The following is a 17749-nucleotide window of genomic DNA, read 5'->3' as shown; positions in this document are numbered from 1 at the left end:
GCTCCATCTTGGTTACTAGCCTGCAAAGTACCCAGGACGTCTTCAGGGAGCGGTGTCTCAGAAAAGCAGTGTCCATTATTAAGGACCCCCAGCACCCAGGGCATGCCCTTTTCTCACTGTTACCATCAGGTAGGAGGTACAGAAGCCTGAAGGTACACACTCAGCGATTCAGGAACAGCTTCTTCCCTTCTGCCATGGACTTTAAACCCTTGAAGATTACCTCATATTTTAAATATATTATTTCAGTTTTTGCATAATTTTTAATCTGTTCAGTATACATATACCATAATTTATTATTATTTTATTTTGATTTTTATCATCTATATTATGTATTGCATTGACCGGCTGCTGCTAAGTTAACAAATTTCATGACACATGCTAGATAATAAACCTGATTCTGACTCTGAAGCAAATGCCAAAGTCTCATACTCACACATAGAAAAGGAAATTCAGACATTGTTGTCAGTTTCATTCCCATGTTGAGATCCAGACGTTGTTGTCACTTTTGTTCTCATGCGGAGAGCCGGTCCCCACGTGGAGAGCCGGTCCCTGTTGTCATTCCGGTCCCCGTGTGGAGAGCCGGTCCCCGCTGTCACTCCGGTCCCCGTGTGGAGAGCCGGTCCCCGCTGTCACTCCGGTCCCCGTGTGGAGAGCCGGTCCCCGCTGTCACTCCGGTCCCCGTGTGGAGAGCCGGTCCCCGCTGTCACTCCGGTCCCCGTGTGGAGAGCCGGTCCCCGCTGTCACTCCGGTCCCCGTGTGGAGAGCCGGTCCCCGCTGTCACTCCGGTCCCCGTGTGGAGAGCCGGTCCCCGCTGTCACTCCGGTCCCCCTGTGGAGAGCTGGGTGCAGTTGTTGAAGGCCAGACATCACTGTCCCTTTCATTTGTATGTGGAAAGCCAGATGATGTCTGTTTGTTGGGCAATGATGATGAACAATAGTTACTTCTACATCATTACTCGATAAAATTTTGCCAAAGTTTTTTTATTGACTAAAGATATATAAAGGAGATGTGTGTTCACATATGGCTTGTGATCTTATTAAATTTTGAGACTTAATACACTGCCTGTGCTTCTTTGTTTATTATTTTAGTAACTTAAGTTGATGTCTATGTCCCCTAGTCACCTACTCGTTGGCCACTGTCCAAAAGAGCCATGCATGAGAGTTGACAATCATACTAGTTTTATGACCTAGTGTCCTCTCAAATATCAACCCATCAACCTCTGACTTTATAAATTGCCATTGGATCTGATAAAACTCCTTTAAGGATTTTATTACCAACATTTCCTCTAATTATTTTGCAGCAAATGGACCAACCATTCCTTTGAACAGGAAATTTTTTACGTGTTCTGAAAACTATGCAGCAGTTTAAATTCTTTTTTTGTAATACAAATACTATGGATATTTATACACCATATACAAGTTAGCTGATGGCACCACTGTTGTGGGTTGTTTCAAAGGTGGTGATGAATCAGTATACAGGAGGGAGATTGAAAATTTAGCTGAGTGGTGTAATAGCATCAACCTCTCACTCGGTGGCAATAAGACCAGAAAACATAGGAGCAGAATTAGGCCATTTGGCTCATCGAGTCTGCTCTGCCATTCCATCACGGCTGATCCTTTTTTCTGTTCCTCAGCCCTACTGCTCAGCCTTCTTCCCATAACCTTTGATGCCATGTCCAATCAAGAACCGATCAAGTTCAGCCTCAAGTACACCCAGCGGCCTGGCATCAGTAGCTGCCTGTGGAAATAACTTACACAAATTCACCACCCTCTGGCTAAAGAAATTTCTCTGCATCTCTGTTTTAAATGGATGTTCCTGTGTCCTGAGGCTGTGCCCCCTTGTCCTAGAATCTCCCACCATGGGAAACATCCTTTCCACATCTACTCTGTCTCGGCCTTTCAACATTCGAAAGTTTTCAGTGAGATCCCCCCTCATCCTTCTGAATTCCAGTGAGTACAGACATACAGCCATCAAATGTTCCTTGTATGCTAATCCTTTAATTCCTGGAATCATCCTTGTGAACCTCTTCTGGACCCTCTCCAATGCCAGCACATCTTTTCTCAGATGAGGAGCCCAAAACTGTTCACAATACTCAAGGTGAGGCCTCACCAGTGCCTTAGAAAGCTTCAGCATCACATCTTTGCTCTTGTATTCTAGACCTCTTGAAATGAATGCTAACGTGGCATTTGCCTTCCTCACCACTGACTCAACCTGCAAGGTAACCTCCAGGGTGTTCTGCACAAGGACTCCCAAGTCCCTCTGCATCTCAGATTCCTGGGTTTTCTCCCTGATTAGAAAATAGTTTGCACATTTATTTCTACTGCCACAGTGCATGACCATGCATTTTATATTTCATTTGCTACTTTCTTGCCCATTCTGCTATTCTGTCAAAAGTCCTTCTGCAGCCTACCTGTTTCCTCAACACTACCTGCCCCTCCACCAGTCTTCAAATCATCTGCAAAATTGCAACAAAGCCATCTATTCCATCATCTAAATCATTGATATACAGCATAAAAAGAAGTGGTCCCAACACGGACCCCTGTGGAACACCACTAGTCACTGGTAGCTAACCAGATGATGATCCTTTTATTCCCAGTCACTGCCTCCCACCAACCAGCCAATGCTCTAACCATACCAGTGACTTTCCTGTAATGCCATGGACTCTCAGCTTGGTAAGCAGCCTCATGTGTGGCACCTTGTCAAAGGCCTTCTGAAAATCTATCTTTTTCAATCTTTTTATTAATATCAACATGATAAGATTAATACAGAGTTATTGGGATTACAGAATTAAAATGAACATAAAAGGATACACAAGCAATAAGTACAATATAGTTAAGTCTTCCCAAATCATGAATGATACAACTATCATATAAACAAAACAACAAAAAAACTAGGTATATCATGTTAAGAAAAAAAGGAAAAGAGAAAAAGAGAAAAAAAATGATTGCCCTAAGAAAAATTAATCTAACAAACTAACCACTAACTAATAAAGAGAAAAAAAAGGAAAGAAAAAAAAATGGGCTGTTTATAGTATCTATAAAAAGTCAAAGAATCATCAGTGTCCCCAACTCCGATCCTCTCAGCATACATATAATCAAAACCGGAAAAACAAATAGGATTGGAAAAGGGTCGAATTATATCATGTGAAAATATTGAATAAATGGCCTCCAAGTCTTTTCAAATTTAATAGAAGGGTCATATATGACACTTCTAATTTTTTCCAAATTTAGACATAACATAGTTTGAGAAAGCCAATGAAATATGGTAGGGAGATTAATTTATTTCCAATTCAATGAAATAGATCTTCTCGCCATTAATGTAAGGAATGCAATCATCCGTCAAGCAGAAGAAGATAAATGAATTGATTCTATCATTGGTAAACCAAAGAATACAGTAATAGGATGAGGTTGTAAATCAATGTGCAATACCGTGGAAATAATATTGAAAATGTCTTTCCAATATTTTTTCAAAAGCGGACATGACCAAAACATATGAGTTAAAGAAGCTATCTCAGAATGACATCTGTCACATATAGGATTTATATGGGAATAAAAACGAGCCAATTTGTCCTTGGACATATGAGCCCTGTGCACAACTTTAAACTGTATCAATGAATGATTAGCACATATAGAGGATAAATTAACTAATTGCAGAATTTTATCCCAATTCTCAATAGGGATAGTAAGGTTAAGTTCTCTTTCCCAATCACTCTTAATCTTATAAAAGGCCTCTGAATGTATTTTCATAATTATATTGTAAACATTTGATATTACACCTTTCTGAAAAGGATTTAGTTCTAAGAATTTCTCCAAAATACCCGAAGAAACAAGATTTGGAAAGGAAGGAAGTACCGTGTTTAAAAAATTCCTAATCTGTAAATATCTGAAAAAAAAAAGAGATCTAGGCAAATTATATTTATTAGATAATTGTTCAAAAGACATAAAAGAATTATCCAAAAATAAATCAGAAAATCGTAGTATACCTTTAGTCTTCCAAGCTGAATAAGCTTGGTCCATAATAGAGAAATAAAAAAAGAAATTGGATACAATAGGAATTGCTAAAACAAACTGATTCAACCCAAGAAATTTCTGAAATTGAAACCATGTACGTAAAGTGTACTTAACTATCGGATTGTCAATTCATTTATGCAATTTAGAAAGAGCAAAGGGAAGAGAGGTCCCTAAAATAGAACCCAAAGAAAATCCTTGTACAGATTTAGTTTCCAGATTTACCCAATGAAGGCTAGGAGATAAATTTAGATCCCTTAACCAACAATTCATATATAGAATATTAATTGCCCAATAATAAAATCTAAAATTAGGCAATGCCAATCCACCTTCCTTCTTTGACTTCTGTAAATACTTTTTACCTAATCTCAGGATTTTTATTCTGCCATATATATGAGGAAATTTTTGAATCAACCTTGTCAAAACAGGATTTTGGAATAAAAATTGGTACCGCTTGAAATACATATAAGAACTTGGGTAAAATAATCATCTTAGTAGCATTAATCCGACCTATCAGAGATAAAGACAATGGTGACCATTTAGTAAACAAACATTTAATCTGATCAGTCAAGGGTAAAAAATTAACCTTGAAAAACTCCTTATGATTTTTTGTAATTTTAATCCCTAAGTATATAAAAAAGTCATTAACTAATTTAAAAGATAAATTTCCATAAATTGGATCCTGTCTATTTAAGGGGAACAATTCACTCTTATTAAGATTCAATTTATACCCGGAAAAATTACTAAACTGAGCCAATAATGATATAACCGCAGGAATGGATTTCTCAGGATCAGAAATGTATAATAACAGATCATCTGCGTATAATGATAACTTATGTATATCTATCCCTCGAGTAATGCCAAAAATGTTAGGTGATTCTCTAATAGCAATTGCCAAAGGTTCCAGAGCAATATCAAATAGTAATGGACTAAGAGGACAGCCTTGCCTGATACCCTGAAATAAACGAAAAAAGGGAGATCTTTGATTATTAGTAAAAACCGAGGCTACTGGAGAATGATATATCAATTTAATCCAGGATATAAATGTTGGACTGAAATTAAACTTCTCAAGCACAGTAAATAAATATGGTCATTCAACTCTATCAAATGCTTTCTACGCATCTAATGAAATGACACATTCTGAGGTACTGCGTGAAGGAGTATAAATGATATTCAATAATCTCCTAATATTGAAAAAAGAATAACGTTTTTTAATAAAACCAGTTTGATCCTCCGAGATAATTTGAGGTAATACCTTCTCCAGCCTGGTCACCAATAACTTAGAAAAGATCTTGGAATCTATATTCAATAGAGATATTGGTCTATAGGATGCATAGTCAGTAGGGTCTTTATCTTTTTTTCAATATTAAAGAAATGGAAGCTCTATAAAAAGATTGTGGTAGTTTACCTAGTCTAATTGCTTCTTCAAAAACCCTGCATAACCAAGGAGAAAGAGTAGAGAAAAAACACTTTAGAAATTCCACAGCATACCCATCTGGACCTGGTGCTTTCCCAGAATTCGTAGAGGAAATAACACCTTTAATTTCTGCATCCGTAATAGGAGTTTCTAATATTAAAAGTTCTTCAGATGATTATTTTGGAAAATTCAATTTCCCTAAAAAATCGTGCATGGTATTATGATCATGAGGAGATTCAGAATGATACAGGGAGGTATAAAAATCTTGAAAAGATTTATTTATCTCATCATGATTAATTGTCAGTTCACCATTCTGTTGGCGAATCTTAATAATTTGACGTTTAACCAAAGCATTCTTCAATTGGTTAGCTAACAGTTTACCTGATTTATCACTATGTATATAAAAATCACTTCTGGTTTTCATTAATTGATTTTCAATCGAAGATGTAAATAACAAACTGTGTTCCATTTGAAGCTCAACCCTTTGTAAAGCTCCTTACTCGGAGCAATCGCATACTTGTCAATTTCTTTAATCTTATCAACCAATAAAAGAGTTTTCTTCTTAATACATTTTCTCAAACAAACAGAATAGGAGATAATCTGTCCACGTATATATGCTTTAAAAGTGTCCCAAAGTGTTCCGCAGGAGATTTCATCCATGGAATTAGTTGAAAAGAAGGAATCAATCTGTTCCTTTATAAATTTAATGAAATCCGGATCTTGTAGTAAGGTAGAATCAAATTGCAATTTCTTAGTACTAGGAGCTGTGTCCATTAATAGAAAGTTTCATTGGAGCATGATCAGAGATGGCTATAACATTATAATTACAACCAATTACAGATGGAATAAAATGAGAGTCAATGAAAAAGTAGTCAGTTCTCGAGTAAGGATGATAGACATGTGAGAAAAATGAAAACTCTTTGTCCTTAGGATGTAGAAATCTCCAAATATCAAAAATTCCAGTATCAGTCAAAAAAGAATTGATATAAGTGGCCAACTTATTTGGTAAAGCCTGAATGGATATAGATCTATCCAGCAAAGGATTTAAGCAACAATTGAAGTCACCACCCATTATTAACATATATTCATTTAGATTAGGTAGAGAAGTAAATAAAGACTTAAAGAAATCAGGATAATCCACGTTTGGAGCGTAAACATTAACCATAGCAACCTTTTTGTTAAAAAGTAACCCAGTAATTAACAAAAATCTACCATTCGGATCCGAAATAATATTGTAATAGAGGAGTCAATAAAAATTGAAACTCCTTTTACTTTGGCATTTGAATTTGAATGTTACTGTTGACCCCTCCAAAACCTAAAAAAAGTTGATTATCCTCTTTCCTCACATGAGTTTCTTGTGCAAAAATAATATGCGCTTTCAGTCTTTGGAAAACTTTAAAAATCTTTTTCCGTTTAATCGAATGGTTTAAGCCATTAGTATTCCAAGAGACAAAATTAATGGTCTGAGCTATATTTCTAAAATCAACCCTTTGGTATATAAAGAGTTAACCAAAGTATGAACTCATGCACTTGGAAGAGGAACAAAAATAAGTGGAGGAACCAGAAATGATGACACATCGGACATTTTAGTAGTTTGAAATCAGCCCAAATGAAAAAGCTAGATAAACTAATAAAAAGACCAATAGAATTAGAAAGAAACCCCCCCCCCCCCACCCACCACCCATGAAAAAGAGACCCTCCTGAGCCTAAAGGAAGCCAGGATAAAGAAGCGTGACTCTAAATCTACCCCCACGTCTCTAGAAGGCGACTCCAAATATATAAAGGAGAAAAAAAATCCACCCAAAATCCTAAAAAGTAATTAACACTATGCTAAAACAAACTTCTTAATATAATTGCTAGTAAAAAGAAAACAAAAAGAATATGAACACTGGTAACTTATAAATTGGGCATTATAGGAAGAAGAAGACCAAAAATATGGCAAAATCAAAATAAAAGCAAGAAGTATTTTAAAAAAGAAACCGCCATCTTAGTTACACAAAAAATGAAAAAAGATATATATCAAAATGTTAAAAAAATTCACCTTCAGAGAATTAATAATAATGACTTAAAGATAAAATACAATGGTTAAAGTAAGTAAGTTAAAAAGATTAGTACGTTGATAAAGAAAAGCTTTAATAGGAATATAAAATGTAAAATTAACCTACACCAATAACCAGAAACAAAATCTGGTTTTGTAAACAAAAATTATCTTGTAACAATCAAAACCAAACATTTATTAGAGACGAGAAACCGAAGCAGTAGGATAATTCTCATCCAGAAAGCTTCGAGCATCAGATGTGGAGAGAAAAACACGTCATGGTGCATTCGGAAGCGAGATTCTAAGTTTCGCAGGGTATAAAAGCGCTGGTTTTAGGTTTTTCTCGTAACATTCAAACATAAAAGGTTTAAAAGTGAGCCACGCCTTCATCACTTCTGGGCTAAAATCCTCCACAAGCCAGAATTGGAATTCTCGCAATTTAACTATCCCTAAATGATGATCCAAACAAATAAGGTGCTCTTTAACATGCACATAATGAAATTGAACAATTACAACAGGTGGTTTAGATGAAGAACTTGGTGATCGGCGCATAATTCTATGGGCGCGATCAAGTAACGGAGGACTGTCTGGGAATTCAGAAGGGAACACATCCTTTAAAAGTTGAGCGAAATACTTTGAGGGGTCTCCTTGTTTAATACCTTCCCGGAGACCAAGTATGTGGAAGTTCTGTCTTCTAGATAGATTTTCAAAATCAACACTCTTGGCTTTACGTATTTCCAACTGTTTAATCGCCAAAGATAATTTCTGCTCCAGATTCTCGATTTTCAAGTCTCACTTCCAATCATCCTCTTGCAGAGTTGCAATTAAAGTTTGATGCTATTTAACTTCATGACCAATCTTATCCAGAGAATCCTGGAAAGCCTTTAAATCTTCTTTGAAAGTTGGTCATTGTTCTTCTTCAAATTTTTCATTTAAGAGCTCCAATAACGTATCATAAGTCAATTCAGTATGTTTAGGATCAGTCTTTTTTTTCTTTCCATTGCCGTTAGAATCTTTCCCAGGGTCTCGCCCTTTAGATCTTAAAGCCATTTATGTACTCATTTCTTCAAAATTTACAGTACACGCTTAAAGATAAGTCCACGAAAGTAACAAGAATCTTCTGGTGTAGGTAAAAATAAGTTAAATAAGGGTGATCATAGGTTAATAGGTTAATAGGTTTAAGTCACCTGGACCTGATGGTGTACACCCCAGGATTCTGAAAGAGGTAATGATCTTTCAAGAATTGCTCGAATCAGTGAATGTTGAATAAACTCTTCTCAGATTTAGGGGCAGGTGTTGGTATCGATTATAACTGATGTTTCAATGACAAATTCTTTCATCTTATTCAGGGATGATGCCTGGGCATGTTGGGTCTTGTGGTATTTATACCCCCATAGTCCATCCCTCCTGCTTGGTTAGTCCGCATCCAGTTAGGTTTCCACTCTCCCGTCCTGTTTAGAATTGAATTCCAGTTCTTACATGGAATAAGACCTTCACCTTATTTTAAAATTCTTTTCCTCTGGTTTTAATTCACCTAGTTTTACCAGGCAGTCCCAAAAGCCATTGGCATAGCACAGTAGTTTTGTGCCGTCAAAATCAATCCTATGGCCATTGCAAATGCAGTGTTCTTGTACTGCCGATTTCTCTGGGTAACCCAAACAGATGCATCTCCTGTGCTCTTTGATGTGAGCTTCCATCGTGCATCCCGTCTGGCCAATATAAGCTGCTCTGCACTCACAGGGAATCCTGTAAGCGCCAGCCGACCGGAGTGCCAGGTCAGCTTTGACCCGCAGAAGCTGTGACTTTAAGTGTCTTTTTTTAAAAGTTTCAAAGGTACATTTAATGTCAGAGAAATGTACACAATATGCATCCCGAAATTCTTTTTCTTCGCAACTATCCATGAAAACAGAGGTGTACTCCAAAGAATGAATGATAGTTAAATGTTAGAACCCCAAAGCTCCCCTCCTACATCAGCGAAACAATAACTTTTCCCTTCCTGACCAGCAAAAAAAAGCATTGGCACCCTCCACCAAGCACCAATAAAGACACAGACTTGCAGTACCCCAAAGACTACTCATTCACCAGGAATTTGACATACCACAGGCTCTCTCTCCCTTTCTAATAAGGGAAAATGAGGTGTCTCCATTTCAAAGCGAGAGGGGAGACGTAAAAAACAACTCACTGGTTTACAATGTGGGTTTGAGAATGGTATTAATCCGGTATTTCTTAAGGATCTTGGCTATCCTTCCAGAAGCCTTGGAAATGTTGGGAAGGCAGGGGTAGCGATCGGTTTCTCCTCATTGTTAGGCTTCTTGGTTTCTCTGTCAGCCCTTTAATGGGCCCAATTGATTTCCTTCACCTTGTAGCCAGTCTGTAGGAATGTTGTGCATAATTGTCTTTTTTTCTCAGGGCGTCTCTCCTTGTTCAAAATAGTTTCCGCATGATTAATCAAAGCAGAAAGAACACTCTACATGGGGAGGTGTGATGGTGACTGTTATTGTTGAGGTACAAGTCCATGTGAGTGGGTTTCCAATAGACACCATGTCTGAGGGTACCATCCGGTTTCCATCCTATTAGAATATACAGAAATGGGAGGCAACCATTTTTATAGATCCTTTTTCATTATTTATTTGGATTTCCAAAAGGCCTTTGATAAGATGCCGCATATGAGGCTGCTTAACAAGATAAAGTACCGATGGTATTACAGGAAAGATACTGGCATGGATAGAATTTTGGCTGATTGGCAAGAGACTAAAAAGAGTGGGGATAAAGGGGGCTTTTTCTGATTGGCTCCGTGACTAGTGGTTTTCCACAGGGGTCACTGTTGGGGCCCCTTCTTGTCCCATTTTACGTCAATGATTTGGATTATGGAATTGACAGCTTTGTGGCCAAGGTCAGTGGAGGGGCAGTTAGTGTTGAGGAAGCAGAGTGTCTGCAGTGGGACTTGGACAGATTGGGAGAATGGGCAAAGAAGTGGCAGATTCTGTGAAAGAGACTGTATGATGGAAGGAATAAAGGCATAGACTATTTTCCAAACAGGAGAAAATTTAAAAAATCAGTGGTGCAAAGGGACTAGGGAGTCCTCATGCAGGATTCCATATAGGTTAACTTGCAGGTTGAGTTGGTGGTAAGGACAGTAAATACAATGTTAGCATTCATTTCAAGCAAACTAGAATATAAAAACAAGGATGTGATGCCAAGGCTTTATAAGGCATTGGTCAGACTGCATTTGGAATATTGTGAGCAGGTTTGGGCCTCGTATCTAAGAAATTATGTGCTGGCATTGGAGAGGGTCCAGAGGAGGTTCACCAGAATGATTCCAGCAAAGAAAGGGTTAACATATGAAGAGCTTTTGATGGCCCTGGGCCTGTACTCATTGAAGTTTAGAAGAATGAGGGGGGATCTTATTGAAATCTATCAAATGTTGAAAGGCCTCAATAGAGTGGATGTGGAGAGGATGTTTCTTGCAGTGGGGGAGTCTAGGTCCAGAAGGCAGAGCTTCAGAATAGAGGGGCATCCATTTAGAACAGATGAGGAGGAATTTCTTTAGATGGCGGGTAGTAAATCTGTGGAATATTGCATAGATGGCTCTGGAGATTAGGTGTATTTAAGGCAAAGATTGGTAGGTACTTGATTAGTCAAGGCATGAAAGATCACAGGTAGAAGGCAAGAGAATGGGTTTCAGAGGGAAATTGGATCAATCATTATGAAATGGCGGAGCAGACTCGATTGGCCGAATGGCCTAACTGTGATGATTTAAGGGTAACCTGAGAGGGGACCACCTTCTATCATAGGGCAATGTGGGTGTGAAATGAATTGCTAGCGGAAACGGTGGATACGGTTTCAATTTCAACATTTCATTGGGAGCAGTGTGATCACTTGAGTCAAGTATGATGTTCTCCTAAGGGGTTGTCTGTTGGTGGGTCCTCTGGCTTATCTGGGATCCAGTTTGGGAGTTGAGTAGTGTTTTTGCTATGTTTTATCTATGTTTGAATTGTACAGTTAAGACAAAATGAAAAATTTCCTCTCTCTAAATTAATAGTTACATAGATACAGCAAATTCTCTGGAACAAGAAACCAGTCTTGGTCTGCGACAATTTGAAGTTTGTGATAATATTGATCTGCAAACGATTTTAATGGAGTATGAAAGTTACTATTATGTCAAGTTTCAGCGGTATCCAAAGTTAACAAAAAAGTTACCTGATGATGGTAAGTAAAGCATGGATTTTGCCAAAATATTAACAGCTTATTGCAATAGTCAATATTCTGTATTTTGCTGTGAGAAGGGAAAATTCAGGAAGTTTGCTGTTTTACAAACTCAGCAGTCCATCACCGGTAGAGCCCACTAAACCATTGACCATACCTATTCAGATCGTTGTTGCAGGAAAGCAGCGGCAATCTTCAAGGACCCCCACCACCCAGGTCATGCTCTCGTTTCGTTGCTGTCACGTAGGAGATTAGTGGGCAAAATTAGGGCACATGGTATTGGGGGCAGAGTACTGACATGGATTGAAAATTGGCTGGCTGACAGGAAACAAAGAGTAGTGATTAATGGGTCCCTTTTGGAATGGCAGGCTGTGACCAGTGGGGTACCGCAAGGTTTGGTGCTGGACCACAGCTGTTTACAATACACATTAATGATTTAGATGAAGGGATTAAAAGTAACATTAGCAAATTTGCTGATGACACAAAGCTGGGTGGCAGTGTGAAATGTCAGGAGGATGTTATAAGAATGCAGGGTGACTTGGACAGGTTGGGTGAGTGGGCAAATGTATGGCAGATGCAGTTTAATGTGGATAAATGTGAGGTTATCCACTTTGGTGGCAAGAACAGGAAGGCAGATTACTATCTAAATGGAGTCAAGTTAGGAAAAGAGGAAGTACAACGAGATCTAGGTGTTCTTGTACATCAGTCAATGAAAGCAAGCATGCAGTGAAGAAAGCTAATGGCATGCTGGCCTTTATAACAAGAGGAATTGAGTATAGGCGTAAAGAGGTCTTTCTGCAGCTGTACAGGGCCCTGGTGAGACCCCACCTGGAGTATTGTGTGCAGTTTTGGTCTCCAACTTTGAGGAAGAACATTCTTGCTATTGAGGGAGTAAAGCACAGGTTCACATGGTTAATTCCCAGAATGGCGGGACTGTCATATGTTGAAAGATTGGAGTGACTGGGCTTGTATACACTGGAATTTAGAAGGATGAGAGGGGATCTGATTGAAACATATAAGATTATTAAGGGATTGGACACACTGGAGGCAGGAAGCATGTTCCCGCTGATGGGTGAGTCCAGAACTAGAGGCCACAGTTTAAGAATAAGGGGTAGGCCATTTAGAACAGAGATGCGGAAAAACTTTTTCAACTAGAGAGTGGTGGATATGTGGAATGCTCTGCCCCAGAAGGCAGTGGAGGCCAAGTCTCTGGATGCATTCAAGAGAAAGTTAGATAGAGCTCTTATAGATAGCGGGGTCAAGGGATATGGGGAGAGGGCAGGAACGGGGTACTGATTGTGTATGATCAGCCATGATCTCAGTGGATGGCGGTGCTGGCTAGAAGGGCCAAATGGTTTACTCCTGCACCTACTGTCTATTAGGAAGAAGGTGCAGGAGCCTCAGGACTCACATTACCAGGTTCAGGAACAGTAATGACCTTCCAACCATCAGGCTCTTGAATCAACTTCACTTGCTCCATCACCAAACTGTTCCCACAAAGTATGGACTCATTTCAAGGATTCTTCATCTCATGTTCTCAACATTTATTGCTTATTTATTAATTATTATTATGATTATTATTTTTTTTCCTTTCTTTTTTATTCGTACAGTTTGTTGTTGTTTGCACACTAATTGTCCTTCCTGAGTATGCTGTCTTTCATTGATGGGGTTATGGTTATTGGATTTATTGAGTATGCATGCAAGAAAATGAATTTCAGGGTTGTATCTAGTGATGTATATGTTTAGTGGTTCAATTTAATATCAGAGAATGTATACAGTGTACAACCTGAAATTCTTTTTCTTCGCTGACATCCATGAAACAGAAGGAAAAAACCCTAAGTATGAATGACAGAAAAGGTTAGAACCCCAAAGCCCCTTCTATCCCCTCCCACGCACAAGCAGTAGCAAAAGCATCAACCTTCACCATCCCACACTCCAGCAAAAGCTGGGAGGTGATAGGTGGAAGAGGTAACGGGCTGAAGAGGAAGGAATCTGACAGGGGAGGAAAGTGGACCATGGGAGAAAGGGAAGCAGGAGGGTTACCAGAGGGAGGTGATGGGCAGGTGAGGAGAAGAGAAGGGAGAGAGGGAGCCGAAATGGGGAATAGAAAGAGAGAAGAGGGAGATGTGAGAAATGACTGGAATTTGGAGAAATCAATGTTCATACTATCAGATTGGAAGCTATCCAGACAGAATATGAGGTGTTGCTCCTGAACCTGAGAGTGGACTCATTGTGGCAGTAGTGGGGTACAGAGTACAAACTGGTAAGTGATAGGTGAGACGAGGTGAGTGGCTGAGGGAAAGGGGATGAACTAAGAAGCTGGGAGGTGATAGGTAGAAAAGGTAAAGGGCTCTAAAAAGAAAAATCTAATAGAGGACAATGGACCATGGGAGAAAGAGAAAGAGGAGGGGGGCCAGGAGGATGTGATAGATAGGTGAGCAGAAGACATGAGAGGCCAGAGTAAGGAAACAGAAGGAGGAGGAAGGTGGAGGGGAAAAGAAAAAAAGAAAAATGTTACCGTTCCCAACCACTTGGCTTCACCTATCACCATCTACCTTGTCCTCCTTCCCCTTGCCATACTTTTATATTCTGGCATTTTCAGCCCAAAATATTGGCTACTTTTTAAATTTCCATGGGTGCTGCCTGACCTGAGTTTTTCCAGTATTTTGTGTGTGTTGCTCTGGATTTCCACATCTGCCAAATTTCTTGTTTTTACCTTTGTTTGTGCCTTTTTTCCACGATTCATGCAGATGTCAGCAAATAGGATTCCTAAACCTTTAGAGTTTATGAAACTCTAGTTGGCCCATTATAGAAGGAATGTTGAGGCTTTGGAGACAGTGCAGAGGAGGTTTACCAGGAAGCTGCCTGGATTAGAAGGCATGTGTTATAATGAGAGGTTGGATAAACTTGGGTTGTTTTCTCCAGAGAGCGGAGGGAGAGGGGAGATCTGATAGAAGTTTATAACATGAGAGGCATAGATAGGGTAAACAGACAGTATCTTTTTCCCAGAGTTGGTATGTCTAATACCAGAGGGCATGCATTTAAGGTGAAAGGGGGTAAAAGGAGATATGAACAGTTTCATATTACAGATATCTCTGTTTCCAGTAAGATGAATTTTGAAGCAAACTAGTGATCTTATTGGAAAAAGTAACTGATAATTCTTTGCATCTTCCTTCAATACAGAACAGTATAGCATAGAAAGCATAAAGTTGAGATAATAGGTGATTTTTAACTTGCCACATATTGATTGAAGCTCCCATACTGTAAAAGGGCTAGATGGTATAGAGATTGTCAACTGTGCTCAGGAAAGTTTCCTTAATCGGTATATAGAGAGAGTATGATGCTAAATTTCCTATTAGAGAATGAGACCGGTCAGGTGAGAGAAGTTTATATAGGGGAACACTTTGCATCTAATGATCATAATGCCATTAGTTTCAAGGTAATTATGGAAAAGGATAGGTCTGGACCTTAGGTTGAGATTCTAAATTGAAGAAAGGCCAATTTTGATGATATCTAAAAGGATCTGGCAAGTGTGGACTGGGGCAGGCTGTTTTCTGACAATGGCGTGTTTGGTATGTGGGACCCCTTCAAAAGTGAAATTTTGAGAGTACTGAGTTTGCACATTCTTATCAGAATAAATGGCAAGGATAACAGGTTTAGGAAATGTTGATTTTAAGAGCTATTGTGGCCCTGGTTAAGAAAGGAGGTGTAGGCAGGTAGGAACAAATGAGGTGCTTGAAAGAATAAGAAATGCAAGTGGACACTTAAGAAAGAAATCAGGAGGGCTGAAGGAATGCATGAGCTTGCTCTAGCAGACAAGATGAAGGAGAATCCTAAGGTCCTTAATGGATATATTGAAAGTAAAAGTATTGCAAGGGACAAAACTGGACCTTTGGAAGGTCAGAGTGGTTGTCTATGCATGGAGCCAAAAGAGATGAGGAAGATCTTAAATGGATTTTTTGCATCTGTGTCTACTCTGGGGATAGATACAGAGTCTACAGATGTGAGGCAAAGCAGCAGTGTGGTCATGGACCCTATACAGAATACAGAGGAGGAGGTGTTCGCTGTCTGGAGACAAATTAGGGTGGATAAATCCCAAGGGCCTGACAGTGTGTTCCCTCACACCCTGTGGGAGGCTAGTGTAGAAATTGCAGGGGCCTGAGCAGAGATATTTAAATCATCCTTGGCGTCAAATAAGGCGCCAGAGGATTGGAGTATAGCTAATGTTGTTCTGCTGTTTAGGAAATGCTGTAACAATATGCTAGGATATTCTGGTGAGCCTAATATCAGTAATGGGAAAGTCATTGGAAGGTATTCTAAGGGACCAGATATATAAATATTTGCACAGACAGAGACTAACTAGAAATAATCAACATGGCCTAGTATGTGGTAAGTAAGTCATGTCCAACCAATCTTAAGAGAGTTTTTTCAAGAAAGGTATATGAAATGATGAGAGGCATTGATCGTTTAGATAGCCAGAGGCTTTTTCCCCAGGGCTGAAATGGCCAACATGAGAGGGCACAGTTTTAAGGTGCTTGGAAGTAGATACAGAGGGGATGTCAGAGGTGAGTTTTTTACACAGAGAGTGGTGAGTGCGTGGAATGCACTGCCGGTGACGGCGGTGGAGGCGGATACAATAGGATCTTTTAAGAGACTCTTAGATAGGTACATGGAGCCTAGAAATGTAGAGGGATATGCAGTAGGGAAATTCTAGGCAGTTTCTAGAGTAGGTTACATGGCCGGCACAACATTGTGGGCCAAAGGGCCTTAAAGTGCTGTAGATTTTTATGTTCTATGTATCAGGAAACTTCGATCGTTCAAGTGCAATTGTCATTCAACCATACATGAATGCCCATGAATACAGCCAAATGAAACAGCATTCCTCCGGGGCCAAGGTACAAAACATAGTGGATATTGTTTGCATGGACTTTAGTTAGGCATCTGACAAGGTCCCGCTTGAGAGGTTGGTCAAGAAGATTCAGTTGCTTTGCATTCAAAATGAAGTGGTAGATTGGATTAGACCGGCTTTGTGTGAGAAGCCAGTGAGTGGTAGTAGATGTTTGCCTCTCTGACTGGAGGCCTGTGACTAGTGGTGAGCCACAGAGATCAGCACTGGATCCTTTGTTGTTTGTCATCTATATCAATGATCTGGATGATAATGTGGTTAACTGGATCAGCAAACTTGCAGATGACACAAAGATTGGGGGTGTAGTGGACAGTGAGGAAGACTATCAGAGCTTGCTGCGGGGTCTGAACCTGCTGGTGAAATGGGCTTGAAAAATGTCAATGGAATTTAATGCAGGTATGTATGAGGTGTGGCGCTTTGGGAGGACAAACCAGAGTAGGTCTTACACAGTGAGTGGGAGGGCACTAAGGAGTGTGGTAGAACAAAGGGACTTGGGAATACAGATCTGTAATTCATTGAAGGCGACATAACAGGTAGATACCTTGGCCTTCATAAATCAATGTACTGTGTACAGGAGTTATGTTGAAGTTGTATAAGATGTTGGTGAGGCTTAATTTAGAGTATTGTGAGCAGTTTTGGTCACCTACCTACAGGAAAGATGCAAACAAGGTTGAAAAAGTGCAGAGAAAATTTACAAAAATGTTGCTGGGACTTGAGAACCTTAATTGTAAGGAAAGATTGAAAGGCTTAGGATTTTATTCCCTAGAATGTACAGTAGAAGATTGAAAGGAGATTTGATAGAGGTATGCAAAATTATGAGGGGTATAGATAGGTTAAATGCAAGCAGGCTTTTTCCACTGAGATTGGCTGAAACTAAAACTAGAGGTCATAGGCTAAGGGCGAAAAGTAAAATGTTCAAGGGAAACATGAGGGGGGACTTCACTCAGAGGGTGGGAAGTGTGGATGAATTGCTAGTGGAAGTGGGTTCAATTTCAACATTTAAGAAAAGTTTGCATATGGATGGAAGGGGTGTGGAGGGCTATGTTTCGGGTGCAGGTACTGGGCAGGTAATGGTCAGCAGGGATTAGATGGGATAAAGGGCCTGGTCTGTACTGTATTGTTGTATGACTCTATAACCCTTCGAACAGGCCCATTGGCCTAACTGTGCCAAACTA

At 39.4% G+C, this 17749-nt stretch overlaps 1 protein-coding gene across 6 annotated transcripts in view; it reads left to right on the top strand.

Moving 5' to 3' along the window:
- The window catches only part of katnal2 (katanin p60 subunit A-like 2), a 138892-nt gene that overhangs the window by 10778 nt on the left and 110365 nt on the right, over positions 1–17749 (top strand). For 5 of the 6 annotated variants that reach the window (XR_009515744.1, XR_009515742.1, XR_009515743.1 and 2 more), the window contains exon 3: positions 11505–11671. Coding sequence is in view for 3 of the 6 variants with exons in the window: in XM_059989777.1 (XP_059845760.1) it covers positions 11505–11671 (167 nt within the window). In the remaining 3 variants the exon portion in view is untranslated. Of the gene's footprint in view, positions 1–11504; positions 11672–12518; positions 16971–17749 lie in introns of those variants that run through there. The other variant, XM_059989778.1, reaches the window with a different exon arrangement.

This window comes from Hypanus sabinus, chromosome 14 (genome assembly GCF_030144855.1).
Source record: "Hypanus sabinus isolate sHypSab1 chromosome 14, sHypSab1.hap1, whole genome shotgun sequence".
NCBI classification, from domain to species: Eukaryota; Metazoa; Chordata; class Chondrichthyes; order Myliobatiformes; family Dasyatidae; genus Hypanus; species Hypanus sabinus.
Note: the sequence above shows the minus strand (reverse complement) of the source record. Positions and strands in the feature narration are given on the sequence as shown.